Here is a 24,048-nt window from a genome sequence, read left to right as displayed (position 1 = left end):
GCCACTTTCCTGTCAAACATGCAATTCTGCTGAATGAGTCTGGGCATAATTAGGAGATGCTCTGTGGGAGCTGCATAAGGGTGCTCCCTCTTGTACATGGAGAAAACATGAACTGTTATAGTTGCAGAATGGCTCTACTCTGTAGTTCGACAGAACCCAGCTGAGTTTCTCAGGGTACGTCTTCACTTCCCACTGGATCGGCTGGTAGTGATTGATCTGCCGGGGAATCGATGCCTGTATTCCACCTCGGCAGGAGGAGTAAGCAGAGTCGATGGGGGAGCTGCCGCGGTTGACTCGCCGTCTTGAGGACAGCCAGGTAAATCGAACTAAGGTACTTCGACTGCAGCTGCGCATCTTAGTTCAAACCACCCCCCAGTGTAGCCCAGGCCTTAGTTTTGGCACTACGGAGAGGATTTTGTTCGAAGTTTCTTTATTGGAAAGGTGGTAAAATAAATAAAATGTTCACATTTATTAGGAATGTAAATTGCATCAACTAGAAAATAAAAACTTAGTGGTTCTTTGAGGGCTGGTCCCTATGTATATTCTCTGTGGGAGTGCATGCCCTCTATGCACCTGAGACCAGAATATTTTTCAATAGCACTGTCTGTTGAACTGCACCTGCAAACTGTGCTTGCTTGTGTTCTGAACTGAGGGCATAATGTGTGTCACAGACCAGCCACCTTTCCAGTTTCATTCTACCAATTGTGGTCTGAGACGGAACCCTTCAGTAACTGGGGGATGGTGTCCCTAGCCTCTGTTTGACAGAAACTGGGAATGAGCAACGGGGTATGGATCATTTAATCATTACCTGTTCATTCCCGCTGGGGCACCTGCCATTGGCCACTGTCAGAAGACAGGATACTGGGCTAGATGGACCTTTGGTCTGACCCAGTATGGCCGTTCTTATGTTCTTAACTGCAGTTTCTGCTAGTGTTCCCACTTGAACTTTTTTTTTTTTTTTTTTGTAAATAGTTTTTTAGATCATTGTTAGAGAGTTTTGGGGCTTAAGGGTCTCTCCCCACCCTTACTGTCTCATCTTTTGGAGAAATGAGTCTGACCAATAAGCCATTCTTTAAGCCCTGCCTGGACTGGCCCCAGGTCTTTCCAATTAGTGACCCTCACAAGAGCTCAGTCTTGGGGAATCATACATTCCCTCTAAGTGTGAAATCTACCATTCCTTTCCCCCTTGGACTAGACCATCTCGGGAGTTCCAGCTCCACAGGCACTTAATGGAGCTTTCTATGAAGCCCTGATCTGATCCTGGGCCTTCCTGCTCCCTGGCACAGTGACCAGAGCACTCTAGGTAGTGCCCCTGCAGCATCAATGCTCCGGTTCCTCAAGCTAGCCCAAGGACTTGTTTAAACAGAGGCATGTGGAGGGTACACACCTTCTTAAGGATAAATTGCCTCATAAATCCTCTAAAATGGGGACTGCTTCTTCCCCACTCCCGGTGCCAAGTAAGACTCCATGCCCAAGTGACATCTGGTATCTTTGCCCCCTGTCCCTTGCTGAATGTTCTTTCAGTTCTTCTGAGTACTGAATCTCCAGCAAGTATCATCTGTCTTCAATGGTTGGAGAACTCTTTGTGGGTAAGCTTGGTTCGTTCTTACAGGTTGGGTTGAGTTGTGATCCACACTGATGCCCTATACATCTCTCAGTTCCCTTGGATCTGCTGGATCTTACGGTATTTTCCAAAGTTTCCAAATTGACAACCTGGTATCTAGTAGCAGTGTAGAATTCCTCCTGGTCCTCTTCTCTCTGGTGACCATAGCCTGCTCATTCTTATCTGTCTCTAACCACATAAAATGCTGCCATGACCTCCTGTCTCTCATTGTTATGAACTGCCAGGCTTCCTCTCTTACTTCCTCTTTCTTCTGTGGCTTGATGTCCAACTCCATTCTTCCTTGAACCTGAGGTACTGATGTTTCCCAAACACAGCTGTCTATGTACTCAGCTTCTCAATAGCATCTCTATTTGCCGCTTCAGTCCAATAAGGTTTTTCTGCAGTACAGCCATGAACTTGCACTATGTGTTCATGAAATCCAGTCTGTCGTTAGGCAGGAAAGAGAACATGGCACATCTATTATACGTCACCACCACTGTTTCATCGCTGGCTGTCTTAATTGTCACATGATGTGCTGAGCCTGGAAAGAGAGCCTCTCATACTCCCTCCAGAACTCCCCGGTTAGCTGTCTCCGAAGCTCTTGAGTTCTCCAAGCAAGTGACTTTTTACACCAAGTCTTCCCTGCTTAGCTTAGTCCCTCACCACCAAGGAGCAATTAACCACTCAGAGACTTAAAATAGGTAGGTTGATCAAAGTGCCAAGGGCTAGACCCTTGCAGCGTTACAAAGGCACCCTGCTTACTCAGGGGACCACAGCGGTGCAGCGCATACATAGAGAATAAACAGTCAGTCAGTCAACCCACAGGTGGACCAAATGCACTACTCACCAAGTCCTCCGACCTGCGAGCACAGAGTCTGCACCTACTCCTGAAATTCCCATTAGCTGCCTCTGTTTGCCAAGGAGGTCCAGACAACAGTAGAAAATCTCCCCTTTGAGGATAACGACGTGTTCGGTAAGGAAACAGATGAGTCGTTCTACGCCCTTAAGGATTCTTGCATAGCTCTCTGTTCCTTGGGGCATATACCCCGACACGCTGGAGGAAATATTGAAAGCCGCCTCCTCCTAACCACCTCAGCCCATCTATCATCAAAGAGCCTGTGAACTCCCTATGAAGAACCAGAGGGTACAATACAGCAGGCACTATGCACCACCACCACCATCTCTTCTTTAGTCTGAGCCTCCTGCCAAGGCCTTCTGATGGAACACTCAAGAGCCATCAACCAGTCTCTGCACCACCAATAACCCACACCCCCTTTGGTGGCTGCCTGGCCTGTTTCCTTCCATTGTGGTGGCCTATCACGGTGTACAAATGGGTCCTAGACATCATCTTGACTGGCTACACAATAGAATTCCTTTTCTACTCCTCTTCCAAAATCCCTCTCCGCATCCCTCTTCAGGAACCCCTTTCATAAAGGAGGTAGAGATCAGCTAGAGAATCCCTAAATGAGCTAGGGCTAATAGAACTGGTGTCGTCTTAACACGGACAGGGGTTTTTAGTCACAATATTTCCTTGCTTCCAAAAAGAAGGGCAGTGAGGGCAGGAGGGGAGGTTGGAGACCTAACCTTGACCTCAGGTAGCTGAACATCTTCATACATCATTCAGGATGATCACCTTGGCCTTAATGATTCCCTCCCTAAACAAAGGTGACAGGCTTGTGACCTTCACTTTGAGGAATGCCTACTGTCATAGACATTCATCCAGCATGCAGGAGATTCCTGCTATTTAAGGTGGCCCAAGAGCATTTTCAATACAGAATTCTCATCTTCAGCCTCTTGATGGCACTGAGTTTTCACAAAGATGCTTTCTGTGGCAATGACATACCTGCATCACCAAGGCAACCTGGTATTTCCTTAGCTCAGTGATTGACTGCTCAGGGGACGATCGTATCAGAAAGGTTCAAATGGTGGTCATCTCCATACGTGACCTCTTTCACTCTTTTGGAATCCAGATAAATCTAGAAAAGTCTGCTTTAACCCTCCCCCATCCCCAAATTATACAATTTATCAAAGTGAATCTGAACTCAGTTTTGGCCAAAGCATGCTTACTGCTAGACAGCTTCCTCACACAGAGAGACCTCATTGCTCAATTTCACCCCAAAGGACAGTGGAGTCTGATCTGGTTCCTTTAGGCCACATAGCCACCTATCTCTATGTGACACCTTTCGTGAGGCTCCATCACCCATACCTGCAGGCACAGTTACAGATGGTCTAACCTGCAACAGACATCCTGGACAAATGAGTTTTGCTTCCTCTGAACATCTCCATGTCCCTCACCTGGTGGCAAATCAAAGAGACTGTCTAAGTAGGGGTTCCCTTCATTCACGCACCATCATAAACCCACCGCATAAAGACATTATGAATGCCTCCCTACTGGGCTCAGAAATTCACCTGAGTGACCAAATAGCGCAGGGCTCCTGGACTCTGAAGGGATCCAGACTGCACATCAACCTTCTAAAGCATCAGGCAGTGCATGAAACTTAAAGGAAGTTTCCACCCTTCATCTATTTTGCACACGTGCAAGTATGTCAGCCAACATGACTACAGTATTTTATATAAACAAGGTGGGAGCAGCAAAGTCTGCCCCACTCTACACTGATGCAATCAAGCCTTGGAATTGGTGCATCTGGCACCAGATCACCTATTCAGCAGTGCACCAGTTATAGAGACTGGGAGTGGCTGGGTCATTACACATATTGAATCTATTTCCCTAAGTTAAGTATCCTCACACCTTCTTGTCAACTGTCTAAGTGGGCCATCTTGGTTATCACTACAAAAGTTTATTTTTCTCCTGCTGATAATAGCTCATCTTAATTAATTAGCCTCTTACAGTTTGCATGGCAACTTCCACCCTTTCTGTGTGTGTGTGTGTATGTGTATATATATATATCTTCTTACTATATGTTCCATTCTATGCAGCCAATGAAATGGGCTGTAGCCCACGAAAGCTTATGCTCTAATAAATTTGTTTGACTCTAAGGTGCCACAAGCACTCCTGTTCTTTTTAAATATGTTCTTTGTTTGAGTATTTCTCACTTGCTCTCCTTATAAGAATCTAGCTGTATCTGAACTCATTACATGTTGCTTTTTCAGCCTACTTCCTTAGGCTATGATTAATTTCCTGCCAACTTCAGTTGTCAACTGTCAGCCATTCCAAAGTATGGTCCACTAGCTAGTGGGCTTTCTTTTGTCCTTTGCATCAACCTCTATTATCTTCTAATCTTTAGAGTATGTCTATAGACATTGTCATCAGGAAAAAGAATTTGTGAGCGTTTGTATGTATGTACTTTTGCCGCAGCATGACAAAGCTGTTTCACACTTCGGAATTGCGCAAGTTTCATGTAGAATGTTGGAAATGACACCGTAGATTGCTGGAAGTGATACTCTGTGAGCTAGGTAGAAGCAAAATCATATTGCCTTGCCTAGATGATGTTAAATGATAATGCCCAGATCATTTGATATGACTCAGCTGTACACAACACAGTGGTGGAGGTGGGAAGAAAAAAGATAGTTTTATGCTGCCTTTGTGACTTTCCAGTTGTTTGGTCATTTGGCTCCCAGTGCATCTTAGAGCAGCGTGGGTATTCTGCATCCCCTGGGCATTCTCCCCACACTGGAGGAATCCTCAGGTAGCAAGTTAAGCTGGCCTCATGACTTCTCTGCACTGCCTGAATGGCAGGAAGGGGCTGGAAATCTGGCCTTTAATTTGTATGCTTTTTTTTCAACTTCCCTCTTCATACTTTGTGTGCTAGAAATGGATAGATTTTCATGAAAAAAGTTATGTTTTCAGATGTTTATAATCTGAGAGAATCCCTTATGGTTATTATAATAAAACTACTTAAATATTGGCATTTTATGTTGGAAAATCAAGGCAAGCCAAGTATATGCTACAGAGACTGCTGTGGAATGCATTTCGTATAATCTGTACCATGCCCAGGAGCGATTTGTGAACTTTGAAACACATGAAATAATGCCCTGACATTACAGCATAATTAGCAGACCTAAGTATTATATGTTGCTATGGAAGAAATACAGTCTGTCATCTGAGGTAAATGAAAGCCAAGCATGAATTTAAAGTTTTGATGATAATTCATCAAATATTTCTCAAACTGATGTTGCTTAGTCAAACTGGTAAATAAAGTGAAACATGCATTTCAAGAATTTTTACAAACTCCTTGAACTTTTATAAAACCACCATAAGGAACCTTGAGCTGCTTAAGAGACGAAGTTTCACACTAGAAACCTAGGGAGGTATTTCCAAATGCATTAAAACTTCTGTTTACTTGAGTGGGAGCAAAGATAGGCTAAAACTAAGCACTTTTAAGCAAATCTCTTAATTAGTGTACAATTATTGTGTACCATTACTGTGTTTCATTCTTACTAGTTTTACAAATCGTCCCTTTATGATGACTCAGATGTTAAATTTGTTTGGATTGTAAAATATGCTTTGCTGTTTCCAGAACAAATACAAAGTTTTTTTAAAATATATTTTATACAGCATTAAAATCTGTTTGGCACTAGTGGAAAAACATTCTATTTAAGAAAGCATTCTGCTTGTAGGTCATATTCTTCAGGTTTCTTGTCTTGTTAAGGATATTTGTCTGAAAACAGGATCCTTGTCTCTTACAGGTTTGCCTGCTCCTGCTGCTTATTCCTTGCTTAAAGTCATATCATAACCCTATGTTCCTTACGTCATGCACATTCCACAGCAATGAACTGAAATGTCATAATCCTCGTTGAGATGCTACAAATGGTAGCTGGAAATAGTTGTTATGACACAAATGTTGAATTAGGACTTCAGGCAAGGAATTAACCAGCAGGAAAAGAGGAACTCTTAAGACTCAAATCTCTTCAAGCAGAACCCAAATGCCTTTTTCAGCAATATGTCAGGGCTTTCTTGGACATGCTCTTGTCTTCCTGTCACACATTGCTACACCATGTCCTCAGCTAGGACTTTCTGTAGGCTGTCCTTACTCTCCAGAATTCATGGCAAAAGTTCTTCAGCTAAGACACAGGGTGAAATCCTGACCCTATTGAAGTCAGTGTCAAAACTCTGACTTCAGTAGGGTTTGGATTTTACCCAGGCTTCTCAACAGGAAATATTCTTCTCAGGATTCTTCCGAGAATCAGCTCTTCTGTCTCCCTGTTTGGATGTTTTCCTTTCCCACCCAAATACCTTAATGAACTATAAAATTGCTGCTGTTGGCGCAGTTAATTTTTGTAGCTGCTTCTTGCCTTGCGTTCTTCTTTCCCTACTATGAGCTATATTTTTAAAACTATTTAGTTGTGCCTTTTGAGGGAGAGCAATGTAAAATACAAGTGAGTGAAAAACGACACTGGTGAAAAGTTATGAAGTGAACATAAGAAGAAGATAGACTAGGAGACAGACACTGAAGGACTTAGTTATTTTGAATCATCCATTGTGTTAAATAATGAATCCACCTCCCCCCTGCTTTCCCACAAAAATACATTAACTTTGGTGACTTAGATCCCTCTCTGGCAACTTATAGGATATCACTACTTGAACCCTATGAAAGCATTTACCAAGTACTCTGGATATAGTTTATTAAGTCCGTGTTTCTTTAGATTTTTTTCAGAGGCGTTATTTGCAGATGGTACTCTGTTACTCTGAGCCTTGTTACTATGTTCATGCTTGTAATATACAGTAGTGATGTATAGGTTTAAGATTTTTAGAAAAATGGCTCCTCATTGCCTATACCCACCTGCTATAGATGGATGTTAAGTGGCTTCCAGTTTTAATAAGTCCTTTGAAACTGATGTTCCTATAAAATCTTTGTTCCTGCACAAGAGTTCCAAGGACAGCTTTTTGTGCTCAGAATATATTTTATTAAACTGGAAAAGATGTTGGATGTTGAATATAAGGATTTAAAAATACAAAACAAAACAGGCCTCCTAAATTTAGACCAGCGTATTGGGTCTGTTAGCTCACTGCTCTACATTAGAGTTAGAATATTGGTTATGATGCTGATCTTTCCAGAACAAACATTGGGTTACAAAGTACAGGGCACAATTGAATGCAGGACTGGATTAGTACTTATATGTGTGTGTGTGTGTATCTATATGTAATGTATTCCAGTGGGCTTTAACTTTACACTGCTTCACATGAAACCTGATGTGACACAGAAACTGCTAGATGCTTGTGAATAATCCCTGGGTTTCAAACCAGCCAGACAATAAACAACTCTATAATATTCAGTGCAGCAGCTTCTGTAGAGCCCATCTGTTTCAAAATAACCCTAATTCTGCTTACTATGCGGAATGCTTTGTTGTCTAGGGTTTGTCCTAGTTTTCTTGAATGTTTTGACTATGTGACTCTGGTGCCATCTCCTGGATAAATATGAAGTATGCCATCAAATTAATATTTCAAATCAAACAGCATCAGCACTTTGTTTGATTCAGCAGTCATCCATTCAACTCTTAGAGGTGATGGAAAGATCCCAAATCTTATTGTTTTCTGGACACCCCACCTATTTGCTTATGGAACATTGCACATACAATGAAAAGTGTTCATCCCAAAATTATAATAGTCCAGATGTAGGCTGGTGTACTGGTTTGGAGACAGTGGGCCAACTGCTCCCTTATAATTCCATGCAATCCTACTGAGATCAGTGGTATTGCATGGGGTCGCAGTGATATTATCTACTACAAAGTCCAGAATGGAGCTTCATAGGTCTCCAGGAAGCCAACTTTACAGTAAAGGTAATCAGCATTTTCAAGGGCAATTCAGTGTGCTTGGAAGAAATTGTATAGTTTTCATTAGCTTTTAGGTTTTGCATTACAGCATGATTAACTGTTTTCTGATAGATCCTCCAAAATGCAGTTTTATATTGTGAACTCTTTGCAAAAGATGAGGCTAGATAGGTCAGATTGCTCTTGGCCCAATGGTAGCAGTTTTTTTGTAGTTATCACTGTGGCTAGAATTTGATGTTAATGAACACGGCATTTCTGGAGCTAGACATTGTGGTTGGATCAGTGTAACTATTGTGAGCCAGATTTCTGGTTTTAGAAGCCTACAGTAGAATCTCCTGCTAGTTGTTTTAGGTGCCTAAGGTTAGCTCCTGTGGTAGGGGCTGCCTTTAGTGTTTATACTCAGTATCTGATGAAGACAGCAGAATTTTTAATATCTTCAAACTTTATCTAGCCTTGGTGACTTTAGGTGCAATATTTTTTAACAAACTGGAAAGTTGTATATAATAATAGAATAATGAAAGTATATTTAATATATAAAATGCATAGGGCTTCTGCTGTCATATATCTTATTCCAGGTTTCTCATTTACTCATCCTTTGTTGATAAGGTAATAGTAATTTGATGGCAGATAGAAAGTAAACAATGAAGAAATATCTATTCCTTAATTGATAGTAACCGGTCTGTGTCGGAAAATGATAATGCTGAACTATGAAATCTTCACTTAACTTTAAATGATCTGTTTCAAACAGTTCAGCTTGGTTGAAGGACTTTCCATTACTGAACCCCGAGTGCTTCATAAGTGTTCGACTGTGCCTTTTGCATTAATATTGGAGATCGTTTGAGATATATATAGATAGCTAGATTTGAGATACATGTCATTCATATATAATCTATCAAATATATATGAGGGTTCATTCTGGTATCATAGACTGCTGTGATGCAGTTTTTAGCAATATCAAGTCCTACAGCTGAACAGTTTTAGAAAGTGCCAAAAATGTAAATGAGAACAGTTAACAGTGTCAGATAGAAAAGCAAAAAAACCTTTCTACATGAATTACAAAGAAGAAAACCCTGTAACTAGAAAGCAAATTTATTTTTGTGGGTGGGGAAGAAGGTAACAATTGTTAATTCTTTGCATTTGCTGATGTAGTGGAATGTCCCAAATGATATCTGTTTCTTTTTATGGCTCTAGTGTAAGATTACAGCGGGAGGCTTATTCCTTTTTTGGAAGAAAGAGGTGCTTAGAATGCTAGTGTATCTTGTGCCATGATTGTAAAGATAAAATACTCTATTATATAGTGCTTAAGAATGTCAGTTTAAGAGCCTAATCTATAGAGATGCTAAGCATGAGCAGTCACACTGAAGTCATTTGGAACTGTGGAAGCTGAGTGCCTCTGAGGATCTGGCTCGAAGGCCATTGGACCTAGTGGATTGAGTAAAAGTTTTTTTAATACATTGTTTTCAGTTGTTTTTTTTAATTATCAGGAATAACTGAGGTAATAGGAGCTGAATATAAAATAACAGCTTTTACCTTCTTAGGCATTATAGAAATAAATATTGGGCTTCACGTTTTCAGCACAGAGCGTTAACCATCACTGGTGGCTGAATACTTAATTTCTCTTGCATTCAGGCTATATATGTCTGTCTCATTGAGTTTAGGTGATCACATCATATAATGACTGTGTTTAAAATGCCTGTAACTTGCTTCCAAACTCAGAACTTGAGTGAAAAAATCTGTTTAGGTCAAATTGAATTTATTATTGTTAAAATGAAATAAGCTGATAACCTCTGTAACCTCCTGAGTTTTTGTGTTTCTATTTTTCTTGTGTTTTAACAACTTCCATTAGTACCAACAAATAATATTTCTGCATACAAATTTAGTTTTCTGCATTATAGTTTTTTCTCTGATTTAAGTAACTTTAAATAAGAGCATTATTTTTTCTTACTAATAAAAATGTCATCCAAGTTCAGCCATCAAGGTTTTTTAACATGCCTTCTTCCAAACTCCTTTTATGCTGCCATGCAAATGATTCCTTCTCTAGATGTTACCCTGGATGATAGTAATTATTTTTTATTTAGAAAATGATTTTGTAATATAAAATATCTGAAGATTGTCTTCATATATGTTAATTAACCACTTTTTGATGTCTGATATGCCAGGTAGTCATTGCATGGAGTGTACCTGCAGTATCCTCAACACATATGTTATATGATAATTTCTATGAAAAAATTGTAGATTCAGAATTATGTGCTTCATTACAGTAGCTGGACTGAAGGAGATGTAGCTAATGGTTGAAAAGCTGGTTTACTTAACATGGTGATAAAAATGCCAAAAGCTGCCACAGCTTTTATCTATACATTTTGGTTCTCATTTGTATAGGTTCCATTGAAACACTGGTAGCCCTGGTGAAATTTTTTTCTTGTAAAATTCTCTAGTTGTAGGCAGGGATTAAGTGGCTAAGGCATTTCTAAAGGTATTTAGGCATTGCTGTGCTCAGTGTTGCAATGCCTAATGGATTTAGGAGTCTAAATATCATATTTCAGAAGGGATTTAGACACGAGTCCAAATTCCATCTGAGATTTAAGCTTCTAAGTGCCCAAATCACTTTTGAAAATGAAATTTAGACTCCTAAATCAGTTAGGTGTTGCAACATTGAGCCCAGTAGTATCCAAATGCTTTCAGAAATCAGGGCCTAAGAATTTATCCCTTTAATTATTTTTACATTTTTGTGAACTATTTGGATGTTTGCAACCTGATTTCTTACCCAGAAATCCAGGCGCCCTTTTTGGCAGCAGTTTCTGAATGAACTGTCACTTTCAGCATACAGTGGTTTGCAAATAATCTTCTGCACTACTGAAAAGATTCTAGTTCATCTTTTATAGTACACGGATTAAAAGTGACTGAAGGGGTAGTTTGTTATTTTGGCAAAGAAGGCAGTTTAAACTGTCACTTTTTTCTTTAGCCTCAAGAGGAAACATCCCCCACTCAATTGCCTCTCTTTATTGCTATCTCCTAGGTTGTTGTTTTTTTTATCTTGTCCCTTCCCTGCCTTAACATTAACATTTCCTCTGTACATAAAGAATTACAGGTGTGCTTAAATGATAAACTCTTAATGGGTGCAGCTGAGCCGCTGTAGCATTTAGCGAAGACGCTACCTTCTCCTGTCAGCACAAGTACTCCACCTCTCAGAGAGGCTGGAGCTATGTTGACAGGAGAAGCCCTGCCACTGACATAGTGCTGTCTGCACTGGGGCTTAGGTCGGTATAACTCTGTCACTCAGGGGTATTGATTTTCCACACTCCTGAGCGACAGTGTTATATCGATATTCATTTGTAGTGTATACCAGGGCTGAGGAGTTGTTGCATGACTATGACCTCATCAAAAAGGCCCAACTAGCTGGTCAAAATGTGGCTTTGGGCAATCAGTATTCAGCCATATTCTAATAATGTATAAAACCCTTAATACAAGGGACATGAACAACCACCTCTCCCCAGTGTGTACAAGGGCATTTCAGCTCTCTGTCTCTTATCAGAATAAGACCAGGAGTAGTGCATTCATGTTTCCTGGAATGCATCTATGGAATTCTCTCAGTGAGGACATTTTCCTGGAGGATGTCTCTGAAGCGGTCTTCAAGGCTCACTGCAAGGCCTTTCATTTTGGGTCACTATATATATAATTGAGCAATTGTTCCTACTTTTTTCACCAGATCTTGTTTTGTTTTGTTGCTGGTGTGGGGGCTGGACTTTAAGGAGTTGTGAGTACTGTGCCCAGTTTTTGTTTAACTCTAATGTTGTTGTCTTATCTTCCAGATACTAAAACTGGACATGGGCACTCTATAAACAGGATCCTGGAAGACCCTGATTTTTAATTGACCGTTTTACTGTGATACATAAGAAGGAAAATGAAAAACTTTTTTTTTCAGAGTAGCAATAATCTAGAAAAGTATGTCATAATGTTAGTTAAAGCTGCAATACAATTTAAGTCCCAGTTGTTCAGTTGACTATGTGTCTGGACCCCTGCTCAGATGCAAAGCTTCAGTGACTTCAGTAGGTCTCTGTGTGGCCTTGTGGTGTGCCCATGAAGAGTCATTTGCAATCATGGCCTTTATTATATTGCCTCTGCATGCAGTGGTTTTAGTATTTTATTCATGCTTTGACTATTTTTGGTATATTAAATGTATTTATGCCCATCAAAACTCTGGACATCTGAACAAAATATTAATTAAAAATCCATACAAATTGTACCAGTGTGGAAAACCAAACAATTTGCTGAAAAGCCCCCACTGCTCACTCTTTCACCATACCTTCCCATCCATTCAGCCTAGAAAAATGTAAGGTACTGTATGCTCTAAAGTACCATCACATCTTCAGTTTCAAAGTCTGATAAACTTTTCCATCATGGTGGTCTTGACATCATTATTAGTGACAAAGTAATGAACTTGTAAAAAATTGTTAAAATAGCATCAAGTTTTTTTTAAAAAAATCTTTACCCTGGTCTGTCCAGCTTCTGAGACACACTCTCATTAATGAATATTGATTTAAAGCTTTAGGGATCACACCTTGGGTCTTTTCTTTCAGCTCCTTTGCACAGGCATGTTTAGGCCTTTAAGATGTATTTACAACCATCATTGAGCTTCCTTGCTCAGTACATGTATAAAGAACCAATCTGCCATTGTGCATCCACATCTGGGATAATTGTTTTCTTTCTTTTCAAATTAACCATAGCCAATTTGTATGATGCATAAACATTCTCTTAGTATGCCAGTCAGTGGCCTGTTTTCAATTCAATGATCTGTAATGCTTTTTAGCTGCCTGAAATCAAAGGTTCATGCTCACAAAATTTCTAGCCTCCTGAAGTGAATAATTATTTTTCTCTAACATCTGTACATGGCTGTTTCCACTTGTGTGTGTTCACAGGATTGCTGCAATATTACTGCACCCATGGTTTAGGGTTACTGTCCATGCACCGACACCTATTGGTCTCCTCTAATTAAGGTGGGACTTCTCTTTGGGGTCACGTGGTAGAAGGGGTTAGGCCAGATCCAGAATGGAAATGGTTTAGGTCATAACATCACAACCGCTATCAGTCTTAACTTGTCTCAACCAGTCTCATTTTGAGAGAGGGATGGGGGGAGGTACAAGTTATGAGGTATTCCATGGCCTTTGGGGAGTGGGGGTGGCTTTTTCACATTAGCAGGAAGAATACTTTGTTTCTAAAGGAAAGTATTTTAAAAGGAGATGGCAATATTTCATCACATACAGGAGCACTTAGTTAGCTCTTAATTAGAGTGGCATGTTGTTCTGAAATGGTGGGTGTGCTTATGGGTGAGGTGAAGAGTAATTGACAAGTTGCAGTGTTTGTGTTTAATGTTTCTTAAATATGACGTAGTTTTGCCTCTATCTGAAAATACTGATTACTTTTTCAGATTCAGAAACACAATGTGGTGCAAGGCCACGTTGAGGTTAAAGTGTTACAGTGCACATTATATTGATTTGCTGCATGTTAATGTGAATTAAAACGTTCTTCAGCTATTTCTGTTTTTTTGTGAATATCCCATGTTATTATAGCTAACCACTGGTGCCTGAGCAGCTAGTTAGGCTTGGCAGCATTTCCTAAGAGTTTGAGCTTTTTGCAAGGACAAAAAAAATCCTTCTGCATCTTCCAGTCTTTGCGTAGAATCGTAAACTTGTCTATTATTAAGGTCCTGTCTATACTATAAATTAGAACATAACTGAGTCAGAAGTCAATAACTAGGTCTCCTTTACTGCACTGTAGATAGGTCATCTGTGTACTATGCAAACAGGCCCCTTGTATTTAAGCTTGCTAAGCACCCCCGCATCTGAAAATGTGCTCCACTATATGTATAGTACACTACTTGTTTTTGGTTTTTCATATTCACTATTACTATTAAAACATGATCCCTTGATGAAAAGTTAATAAATACTAACATTATAAATATATATGCAGTTTGACGCAACTATTCCCTAATCTTTAGAACTAACTTTTTTATACTTAATAATGTATGTACCTAGGTTCAGAAACCAATCTCTACTTTTTTTTTTCCCAAGGACCCTTAGCATATAGGCAGTTGATGTCATACTTAGACACAGCCTTTATATCTTTTCTTGCTTTCCTTATTATGTGACTTGGAATTTGAATTCTCTGAATTCTTTAGTTGGTGGTGACGGGGGAGGTTCTTTCTGTCTTTCAACGGTGCCAGAAGAGAGAACCACCTATAGCCTGTACTATCTCTGCTCAGATTAATTTACTCACTGTGCTACGCTATAGCTGAACTGCCACGTGTAGTTTATTTCTGAATTTGCTTGTTGCCAACTAAAGATGGAGTTACATGAGCATCTGGTATGGGTCACCACATCTTGGACTGTAGTACTAGCTGAAAGTTTAAAAAGCTTGCTTTGCCAAAAGTAACTGTTGAGGACTTGTAAATAGTTTAAAAGTCTAGATGTTACTATATAAAACAAGGATGCTGAAAAATGTAAAGTCCTGGGCTTTTTAAAGAGTAATTGCTGTATTAAAAGTACACATTCTTAATGGAGGGGGAAAAAAACGAGGAGTACCTGTGGCACCTTAGAGACTAACAAATTTATTTGGGCATAAGCTTTCGTGGGCTAAAACCCACTTCATCAGATGCATGCAGTGGAAAATACAGTAGGAAGCTATATATACACAGAGAACATGAAAAAATGGGTGTTGCCATTCCAACTCTAACAAGACCAATCAATTAGGGTGGGCTATTATCTGCAGGGACCCTAATTGATTGGTCTCGTTACAGTTGGATGGCAACACCCATTTTTTCATGTTCTCTGTGTGTGTGTGTACATATATATACACACACACTTTCTACTGTATTTTCCACTGCATGCATCCGATGAGGTGGGTTTTAGCCCACGAAAGCTTATGCCCAAATAAATTTGTTAGTCTCTAAGGTGCCACAAATACTCCTCGTTGTTTTGGTTTTGTTGGGTTTTTTTGCTGATACAGGCTAACACTGCTACCACTCTGAAACATTTTTAATGAACATTTATGCAGTGGGATTGCTCTTAAACTAGCAGAAAATTTTTTTCATCTGCTTTGTCAGTGTAAATTTTGGAAGTCTACCTAGTTTCATAAAGGACCAATAATTATTTCATGTTTGTTAAAATATATTTGTACAGATGATATTAAGAAATGAAGTAATACAGAAATGCTAATACCAAGGGGACAAACTAATCTGCTAACTAAGCACTGATCTAAGAGATTCCTTACTGTTGAATCAAAAATTTCTCATGCAATTGAGCGAAAACTGTACAGAAATCCCTCAAAGATATTTCCATGGTAAACTATTCCAGGAAGATTAATAATCTTCTGTTACAATGGTAATCTGAGTATAATCATAATGGTGTTAGCACGGATAGGGTCCTATGTAACTCAGTTGAGCAGTACTGGTTCAGTCCAGTAGAGAGCAGTACTGCACACTCAGTAGTTCACTACAGTGTGGTCTCAGTAATGACAACTGCTGCTCTTGTTTAGTTATTTTGGTTCTATGTATTTTCTTTTTTTCTATGACAGTTTTTTTTTCCACTGCAGTTTATGATTCAGATTCTATCCTTTACTGGTCAATGCATTAATCAAAAGACGAGTTATGTAAAAGTATTTCTGCCGCATGATGTAAGTTATTTGATTGCCTGTATTAAAACCTCCTTGTTATATATCAAAACCAATAACATTTATTTTAAAATGGTTTTGTAATAATAGTAAACAAAAAAAAAGTATACAATGCTCACAACCTTACTACACTACACAGTTTTTTCACTGTTTAAATCATAGGATATGTATGATTCTGCACTCAGCAGAGGATAAAAATGGTTTACATTTGCTTTTCATTTTGTCTTACAGGTTTTAGTGCAGGAAGTCATAGCAATGAGAGGCGACCTTATGGGTTTTGGTTTCCATCTGAACAGCTATCAGAAGAGGAAGTGAGAAGACAAAGACTTAATAGATTTGAGAGATGGTGAAATTGCCAAGGGTCTAATGAAAATATGTAAAGTGCTCTTCAAAGTTGCCAAAATGTTTACAGATCTGTTCATTTATACAGTTTCTATTCTAGTTCAGAACTATTTACTACTGGCTACATAATTTAACAGCAAAACATGCCAAGGATTTTGCAAAATACGGCTGAAAATCTAGGCTTAAAATAAGTGGCCAAGGGTGTGGTCCAAGAGCCAGAATGTGGTCTGTGGCTGCCCTCCATTTTGCTGTACTTAAAATATGAAAGAAAACTGGTTGACTGATGATTGTAACAAGCCGCAACTCACTTCTGACATTTCTCTACAAAGGCTTTGTTAATGCCTTGGCTTTTTGTTTGTTGATGAGCTCAATCAACAATTTCTCTTCATCTATCAAGGGGAAAAAAGGGAAAATGCGGATACCATATTAGTGTGTGTCCTTGATTTTAAAACTATATAAATCATCCTTGCAAAATTCTTCTCTTTGCCTGTGGCAAATAATCTTTTTGGATTGGTGAGTAAAATGGTACTTTTAAAACATCAGTGACTGAGTATATATGTAAATTAGGTACAGCCCTATAAATCCTGACAAGTTGCTAGCACAGCCTTTAAAGTTGCAGAATTTGGTTCTTCTTGTCTCAAATCATTCCATTCTGCCTAGGATATGTATACAGTAAAACTCATTTGTAACATTTCACACTATCTTGATACTCCCGGCCTATGGCCAATATGGTCATCCTAATATTGCAGCCTTAATTCTGAAAGTTCTTCCTTTTGTGGGGTTATTGTACTTTTATGTTTATATATATATATATATTTATTTCTGGGGGAGGGGAAAAGATTGTTTAAACAAATAAAACTGAAACATTTTCAAGGCAAGAGACTAAGTTGGAATCCAAGAAGTTACTGTGTGTTGTTGACTTACCTATTTCCCTTTTAAAGAATACTTTGTAGACTATAGGAACTCCATCATGCAAATCTTTTTTCATACAACTTTAAAAATCAGACTGTTTCTCTTGATGGACTACACTGGCTTATTTGGAGCTTGGTTATAGCTCATAAGAAAGTGAGCTGTTGTAGGGAGAAGGAAGTATACTGCCTAAATATGGGTGGCTAGAGGCATTCTGCCTCCTCAGAATTGTGGAAAGCCCACTGGGCAGCAGGACTTGATGCATCTTGGAAAAGATGTAGCCAGAATTGTTCTTGAGCAGTGTGTCACGAGAGCACCATCGCCCCGCTGCCACTTTCCTGAGACCTGCAGCCTGTGGGACTACTGGAGCCTGCTAGCAGCATTAGCTGCCCCTCCTCCTCTCCAGTACAGTTAATCATATATTGGCTGTCGTACCTGGGACCCACTCGGGACAAAAGTTTCAGCGTGCTCTGTTCTTACACTAGCACACCTGTGCAGGTCATTCATAACTTGATCTTTGCTGTGTACTGTAGAGATCTGTCTTTCAGTTAAGTTTGCAAGTAGAAAAACAAAGAAAAATGTCTTTATTCACACAAAGTAGCTGATATGCTAATATTAATAAAAACAGCTTTGTTAATTTTTTGTCTATTAACATTGAGAACAATTATATTTTAAAAACAAGTTTGAGCAATGAAATGCCCAAATAGGCAAACCTCTTCTGTTTTGTTCTTTTCAGTCCGTAACAGCTGTTACCATATGAAACACAATTCATTGCCATCCTACGGTGTGGAACAACTAGCATCTCTTGAGCATTGATTTATGTTCGTGTTGGGTTGAAAAGTTCTTGTATAGAGTATTTTCAGGGACCTATCGTGATCAGTGATCTGCACTTTATGAAATCTTGAAACCTCTCCCTCTCCGTGAAGTTTTGACCTGGGTATATTATTACAGCTGTATGTATTTTAATAGCTGAAAGTTAAATTACTGGATGCACAGTAAATACATATGTATACTCTCTGGTTTTCATCAATAAAAGTCTTTTATTTGCACAGGCTGCTTCCTATCATCTTCTTTGTCTCTTTCCCTTTTTGTCCATTTCATGCCATGGAGAAGCATGAGATGGGCATGCCAAATGTTTGGCTTTTCAAGTGCAGAGCTAGAAATCTTACTTGCAGATACTGTTCAGACCCATTATTCACCGTGCTTTCTGGAGGACGCTCAATACAGGAAAAATTGTATTGTAAAGGCCCATTTTCTTGATCACCTTCAGGATTGCACAGTCGGTATAAAGACTCTTTCTTGTTAGCTAGCTGTCCTTTGTATACGTTATACATACTAGCCACAAACTAGAATGGCTGATATTCATTTATATTTAAATAGGTTGATTTTTCTAATAATTTCCTGCCTTCTTCACTGGTTGATATTTCTAATAATTTCCTGCCTTCTTCACTGAGTAAATAATATAACAAAGCAAGCAAAAGTCAACATTTGAGTATTTGTGATTGTGCATATTTTTTATCCTTCACCGGAACATTATCCCCTCCAAAACTGATCTCATTGCTGTGGTGTTCAGTTTCCAGTGTAGTTGGTCATGTTCATGAGGCTACATAATTTCAGATATTTAAAGCAGTCAGACTGATATAGGCAGAAAATATATTGTAAAAGAATGACAGTCTTGTGGCGTTTTTAGTACAATGAAAAGTATTTAAACAAAGGCAAAAAAAATCCATTTTATGGCATTTATTTACTCTTGTAATGTTGGTTTAGAAGTCTCAGCACAAAGCGACTTAGTTCTAAAGGTGTCTTGTGCTCCCTTAAAACAAAACTCCACGTGATCACAGAAATCTCATGAGCTGGGTCCTCTTATTGTCTTTCTTTTTACTATGCCTTGGTAAGCACCATTGTCATGAAATATGTATGGATAATAACCTTGTCAGCAATAACTACGGATTGTTAAATATATAGCTTTTTCACATTTTCTTACTACGAAATTGAAATAAATACTTGTTTTTATGTTTCAGCCTGTCCACTTCTTCTCCATTTTAATTGTAATACCTAATAAATGATCAGCACAGAAGATACTATATTTGTACATTCAGTCAAAGCGCATTATAAGGTAATGTGGATTAAACAAATTGCCTTCATTATGGCCTGTAGCTGCTCCTATTGAAGTCAATGGACGTTTGCCATTGAATTCAGTGGGAACCGGATCAGGTCCTTACACTGTCATAGAATCAGGTCCTTACACTCTGATACAGTTCACTGAAATGCTGTTTCTGTCATATGGTTTTACCCTGCACTTTCCCAAAATGGAAAATAAACTCTTATTTTAAAAATAAATCCATTTAGCTTGGAGAGCCCTGACTGCAGATGTGATGTCATGGATTGAATATCTAAGGCTGCCTGAATTCCTCAGTACCTATGCAGGGTAGTAAGAATTTGAAATTCAGTACTTCCTGCATAAACATGCTGTGATAAACGAGAGGAGGGATAGCTCCCTTTTGTGGACACCCAGCCAGCCAGTTAGCTATGGAATCCCTCTTGGTAGCTGTTCTCTACTTGCTTTACCTGTAAAGGGTTAAAAAGTCTAACTGCATGCATAGGAAAAGGGAAGTGAGTGGGCACCTGACAAAAAGAGCCAATGGGGAGGCTAGAACTTGTTAAACTTGGGGGGGAAAAGCTTTTCTTTGTCTGTGTAGTTCTCTGGGCAAGAAGGGAACAGGGCAGCAGTTATGCTGTGAGAAGCTGAAGGCCAGGTACAAAAATCATCAGAATCATACCTAGAATTGCTTATCTGGAACCCAGATATGTAAGTTATCAGAAAATGTGTAGGAAGACGCGATTAGGTTTATTTTGCTTATTTCATGTGACTTGAGGATTCTTCTGTGCTAACCCCAGATGCTTTTGTTGCTTGTAACCTTTAAGCTGAAGCCCCAGAAGACTATTTTGGGTGCTTAATTTTTGGAATTGCTTTTTTAAAAATTGAGCAATAGCATGAGTTTTCAGATGTATTTTTTCTTTCTTTCTTTCTTTAATAAAATCTACCTTTTTTAACAACAGGATTTGGACTTTTGTGTCTTAAGAAGTTTGTGCACATGTTTTTTTAGTTAGCTGGTGGCAACTGCTGATTTCTTTGTTTTCATTTCTCAGCTCTTCCCCAGGGGGAGAGGGGTGTGAAAGGGCTTAAGTGTACCCCACAGAAAAGAATTCTCAAGTGCACCTTCCTGGGTTCCAAAGGGTTTTGCATTTGAGTGGTGGCAGCATCTACCCATCCAAGGTCAGAGAGAAGCTGTGACCTTAGGAGTTTAATACCAGCCTGGAATGGCCGAATTAATTTTTAGAATCCTTGCGGGCCCCCACCTTCTACTCTCCAAGCGCCAGAGTGGGGAATCCGCCTTTAATCAGCCTCAGTAATTGTGTGTAAACTGAGAATTTTTTAAAAACAAGAAATGTTGCTGTATAAGACTTTGAATCTGAAGGTGAATTCATTTTTATCAGGAGCTGTGATTTCTTCGAGTGTTTGCTCATGTCGATTCCATCCTAGGTGTGCGCATGCCCACGTGTGCGGCTGTTGGAGATTTTTGCCTTAGCGATATCTGTAGGGTCGGCTGTAGCACCCTCTTGAGTGCCGCGCCCATGCGTCAGTATATTAGCTGCCACCAGCGGTAAACCCTCTCAGTTTCTTCTTACCACCCCTGGTGGTTAGTCGGAGTGTCTTTCCCTTGCCTCACAAGGGCTAGCGCAGTGGACCCCAGCGTGGTGCCCGCGGGTGCTATGGTGCCCACTAGGACATTTATGTGTGCCTACTGTCAGGGCTGGCGCCAAGGAACGAAGAGGAGAGGAGCGCATCCATTAGAGAACCTGCCACCGAAATGTCGCCGATCAGCGCTTCCAGTGGAGAAGCGGCTGCCGAAATGCTGCTGCTGGGCGCTTCCAGTGGAGAAGCGGCTGCCGAAATGCCGCTGCTGGGCGCTTCCGGCGGAGAAGCGGCTGCTGAAATGCCGCCAAAAACCATCTCTGCCCGGCACACTCTTCTGAAGGCATGAATGTGCTTTTGGCCAGAGAAAGGTTGGGGACCACTGGGCTAGCGGTTCTTCTATTTCAGTCTTCGAGCCTTAAGGCCTGGTAAATAGTTTTACAGTAGTTAGTAAGTACTTAAGTAATGTAGTTAGAGATAGAGTCCCAGTGGGAACTCTGCCTCAGTCTCTACGTTTTAAGCCCTGCTCTGACTGTAACAGGCCTATGCCTGTTAATGACCCCGATAGCAGCTGCCTCAAATGCTCGGGGGAATCACTGGTGAATGAGAAGTGTCGCATCCGTAAGAACTTTTGTCCCAGAACTCAGAAAAAACGAGACATCCGTTTGAGGGCCCTCCTCATGGAGGCTGATCTATATTTAAGCACTTCTTACTCCAGGATTGATAAATACTGGTGTCTGGCACATGAAAAAGCTGTGTCTGAACTGCCCTGAAATAAGCAGCTGGTTAACGCATACTAATTCTGGAGCTCCACATGTGCCAATGGAAATCCAGACATGCTGGATAGGATGGTTTTGTGGTGGTGTTATATGCTGCTAATTGTGTTCAGTGACTTGTTATGCACGCACAGGGTGGCATAATAGACTAGTAGTGTCCAGAACTCTTGCAGTAAGTGTCAAAACAAAATGAAGTCAATGGTCTTTGGATGAGGCCTTAAATACAGCCGGTTGAGTTTTCAGTAGGTACAATGATGGACTTTGCTGTGCTTCTGCTGCTCACAGCTCTCACGATGGTGATGCCTTCCTTTTTCATGTCATTTCAAATGTTATGTGTGGGTTAACCAGACACCTGCAGTAAAAACAAAATTCAGTTTAATCTAAAATGGGGGGAAATGATCATGATTTGACATGCACAGTTCCAAATAATGCCTCTTCTGTGTATGTACTGTCAGATGAAAAGCACGGACAAAAAACACTTAAACTCTTATTTAAAAAAAAACAAACTTTTATTTAAAAAAATTGGGGTAATTTGTGAGCATATAGAAAGGGGGATACTATTCAATTTAAGGAGAAACTAACATGTTATAAATGGAAAAAAACTTTCCCTTGGAACACCACATCATTTTCTTTGTAAAACACCATTTTCAGAGTGCAACGAAATAATGTTGTGCATTTAAGAAGGTGGATAGTATTTCAGTGACTGTCTTAAGTATCTACTGTGGAAGTAGCTATGGTAACAATTCGTTTATCATGACACTGGAGTAAATTGGCTTATAAAACCAGAACAAATTGTCAATGCATGAGTAACTGTTGCCCTACAGCTGCACTGACATATTCACCCTTGTTGATATGAACATTCCCCTTTTTGTTTTGTATAAAAACAAATATTTAATTTGTCGTTTTTCATCTGACTGCTGCTCTTCTAGAATGTTTAAATGTACAGTGACTACTTTAGCTTGAAAATAACATGCAACAATTATAAGTGTCTGTAGAAACCTTTTTGTGGGTAAATCTTGTAATAATCACTATAATTGAAACTATACTATACTCTGAAACCTATAATTGAGTTTTATATTTTGTCAGGAGCTGGGCAAATTGGAGAAAGCCTACTTGCCCCACAAGTTCACTAATTTTTTTAAGGTATGTCAGGCTCATGTGCATAGGAAAAGCCTGGAATCTATAGAAAACAAATTTAATATCTTCAAAGTCAGCATATTGTTGATTGATCATGCTGCCATCATATAAGAGCTTGATCCAAAGCCCATTGAGGTCCATGGGAGTCTTTCAATTGATTTCAATGGGCTTTTGATCAGACCACCTCAATAAGGTGCCTAAGAGTACACAATATGTTTTAATGGAACATTTGGAAGTAAAAACCAGGTCTACTAACTCTTAATTTGGTACACTAATCCCCAGACATTCCCAGATTGTAGAGCTCGAAACCTTGTCTCTTTTGCCAACAGAAGTTGGTCCAATAAAAGATGTTACCTCACCCACCTTGTCTTGGTAATATTCTGGGACCAACACAGCTACACTACTCTGATAGTATAGTATAGTACAGATGTGAGAGTTTTTCTTCAAGTAGAGTCCCTGTGGGTGTTCCACTCTAGGGGTGTGTCAAGGCTGATTCTCCACTCTGGCACTTCGAGTGCAGAGGTGGGTGCCCGCAAGATTTCTAAAAATTAATACTAGCCACTCCAGGGTTACACTCCATTTAATTAATACTAGCCACTCCACTTACAGCTTCTCTCTGACCTTGGATGGGTAGATGCTGTCACCACCCAAATGCAAAAAAACTCCTTTTGAGAACCCAGAAAGGCGCACTTGGCAATTCCTTCCTGTGGGGTACCCTCAAGCCCTTTCACACACACACCCCCGCCCCGTGGAAGAGCTGAGAAAGAAAAACAAAGGAAATTAGCTGTTGCCACCAGCTAATTAAACAACATATGCACAAACCTCTTAGGGGCACAAAAATCCAATCCTGTTCTTAAAAAAACGTAAATTTTATTGAAAACAGAAAGAAAATACAACTGGAACTCAGGCTTTTTGCTAGATAAAAAAAAATTACAAAAATTAAGCATCAAGATAGCTCTTGAGGTTCAGCTTAAAAGTTACAAGCAAAACAAAAGCACCTGGGGTTAGCATAGAGGAGTCCACAAACTAATAAGAAATAAAAGAAATAACCCTAATTGCATCTTCCTTAGATCTTCCCTGACTTACTTACATATCTGGAGTTTCAGATAAGCAATCTCTAGGTATGATCTGACGGGTTTTCATATCTGGTTTAAAGCTTCCTACATCATAGCTCAGCCAGGTTCCTCCTC

General features: G+C 39.7%; 1 protein-coding gene across 5 annotated transcripts in view; it reads left to right on the top strand.

Moving 5' to 3' along the window:
* The window catches only part of RHBDD1 (rhomboid domain containing 1), an 85,185-nt gene extending 66,888 nt beyond the window's left edge, over window positions 1-18,297 (top strand). For 4 of the 5 annotated variants that reach the window (XM_084639788.1, XM_084639784.1, XM_084639785.1 and 1 more), the window contains one exon: window positions 16,229-18,297. In XM_084639788.1, coding sequence (XP_084495914.1) covers window positions 16,229-16,347 — 119 coding nt within the window. In that variant the 3' untranslated portion in view covers window positions 16,348-18,297. Of the gene's footprint in view, window positions 1-13,248; window positions 13,327-16,228 lie in introns of all 5 variants that reach the window. The other variant, XM_084639787.1, reaches the window with a different exon arrangement.
* The last annotated feature ends 5,751 nt before the right edge of the window (window positions 18,298-24,048 follow it).

Source organism: Lepidochelys olivacea (genome assembly GCF_965140295.1).
Source record: "Lepidochelys olivacea isolate rLepOli2 genome assembly, chromosome: 9".
NCBI lineage: Eukaryota > Metazoa > Chordata > Testudines > Cheloniidae > Lepidochelys > Lepidochelys olivacea.
Note: the sequence above shows the minus strand (reverse complement) of the source record. Positions and strands in the feature narration are given on the sequence as shown.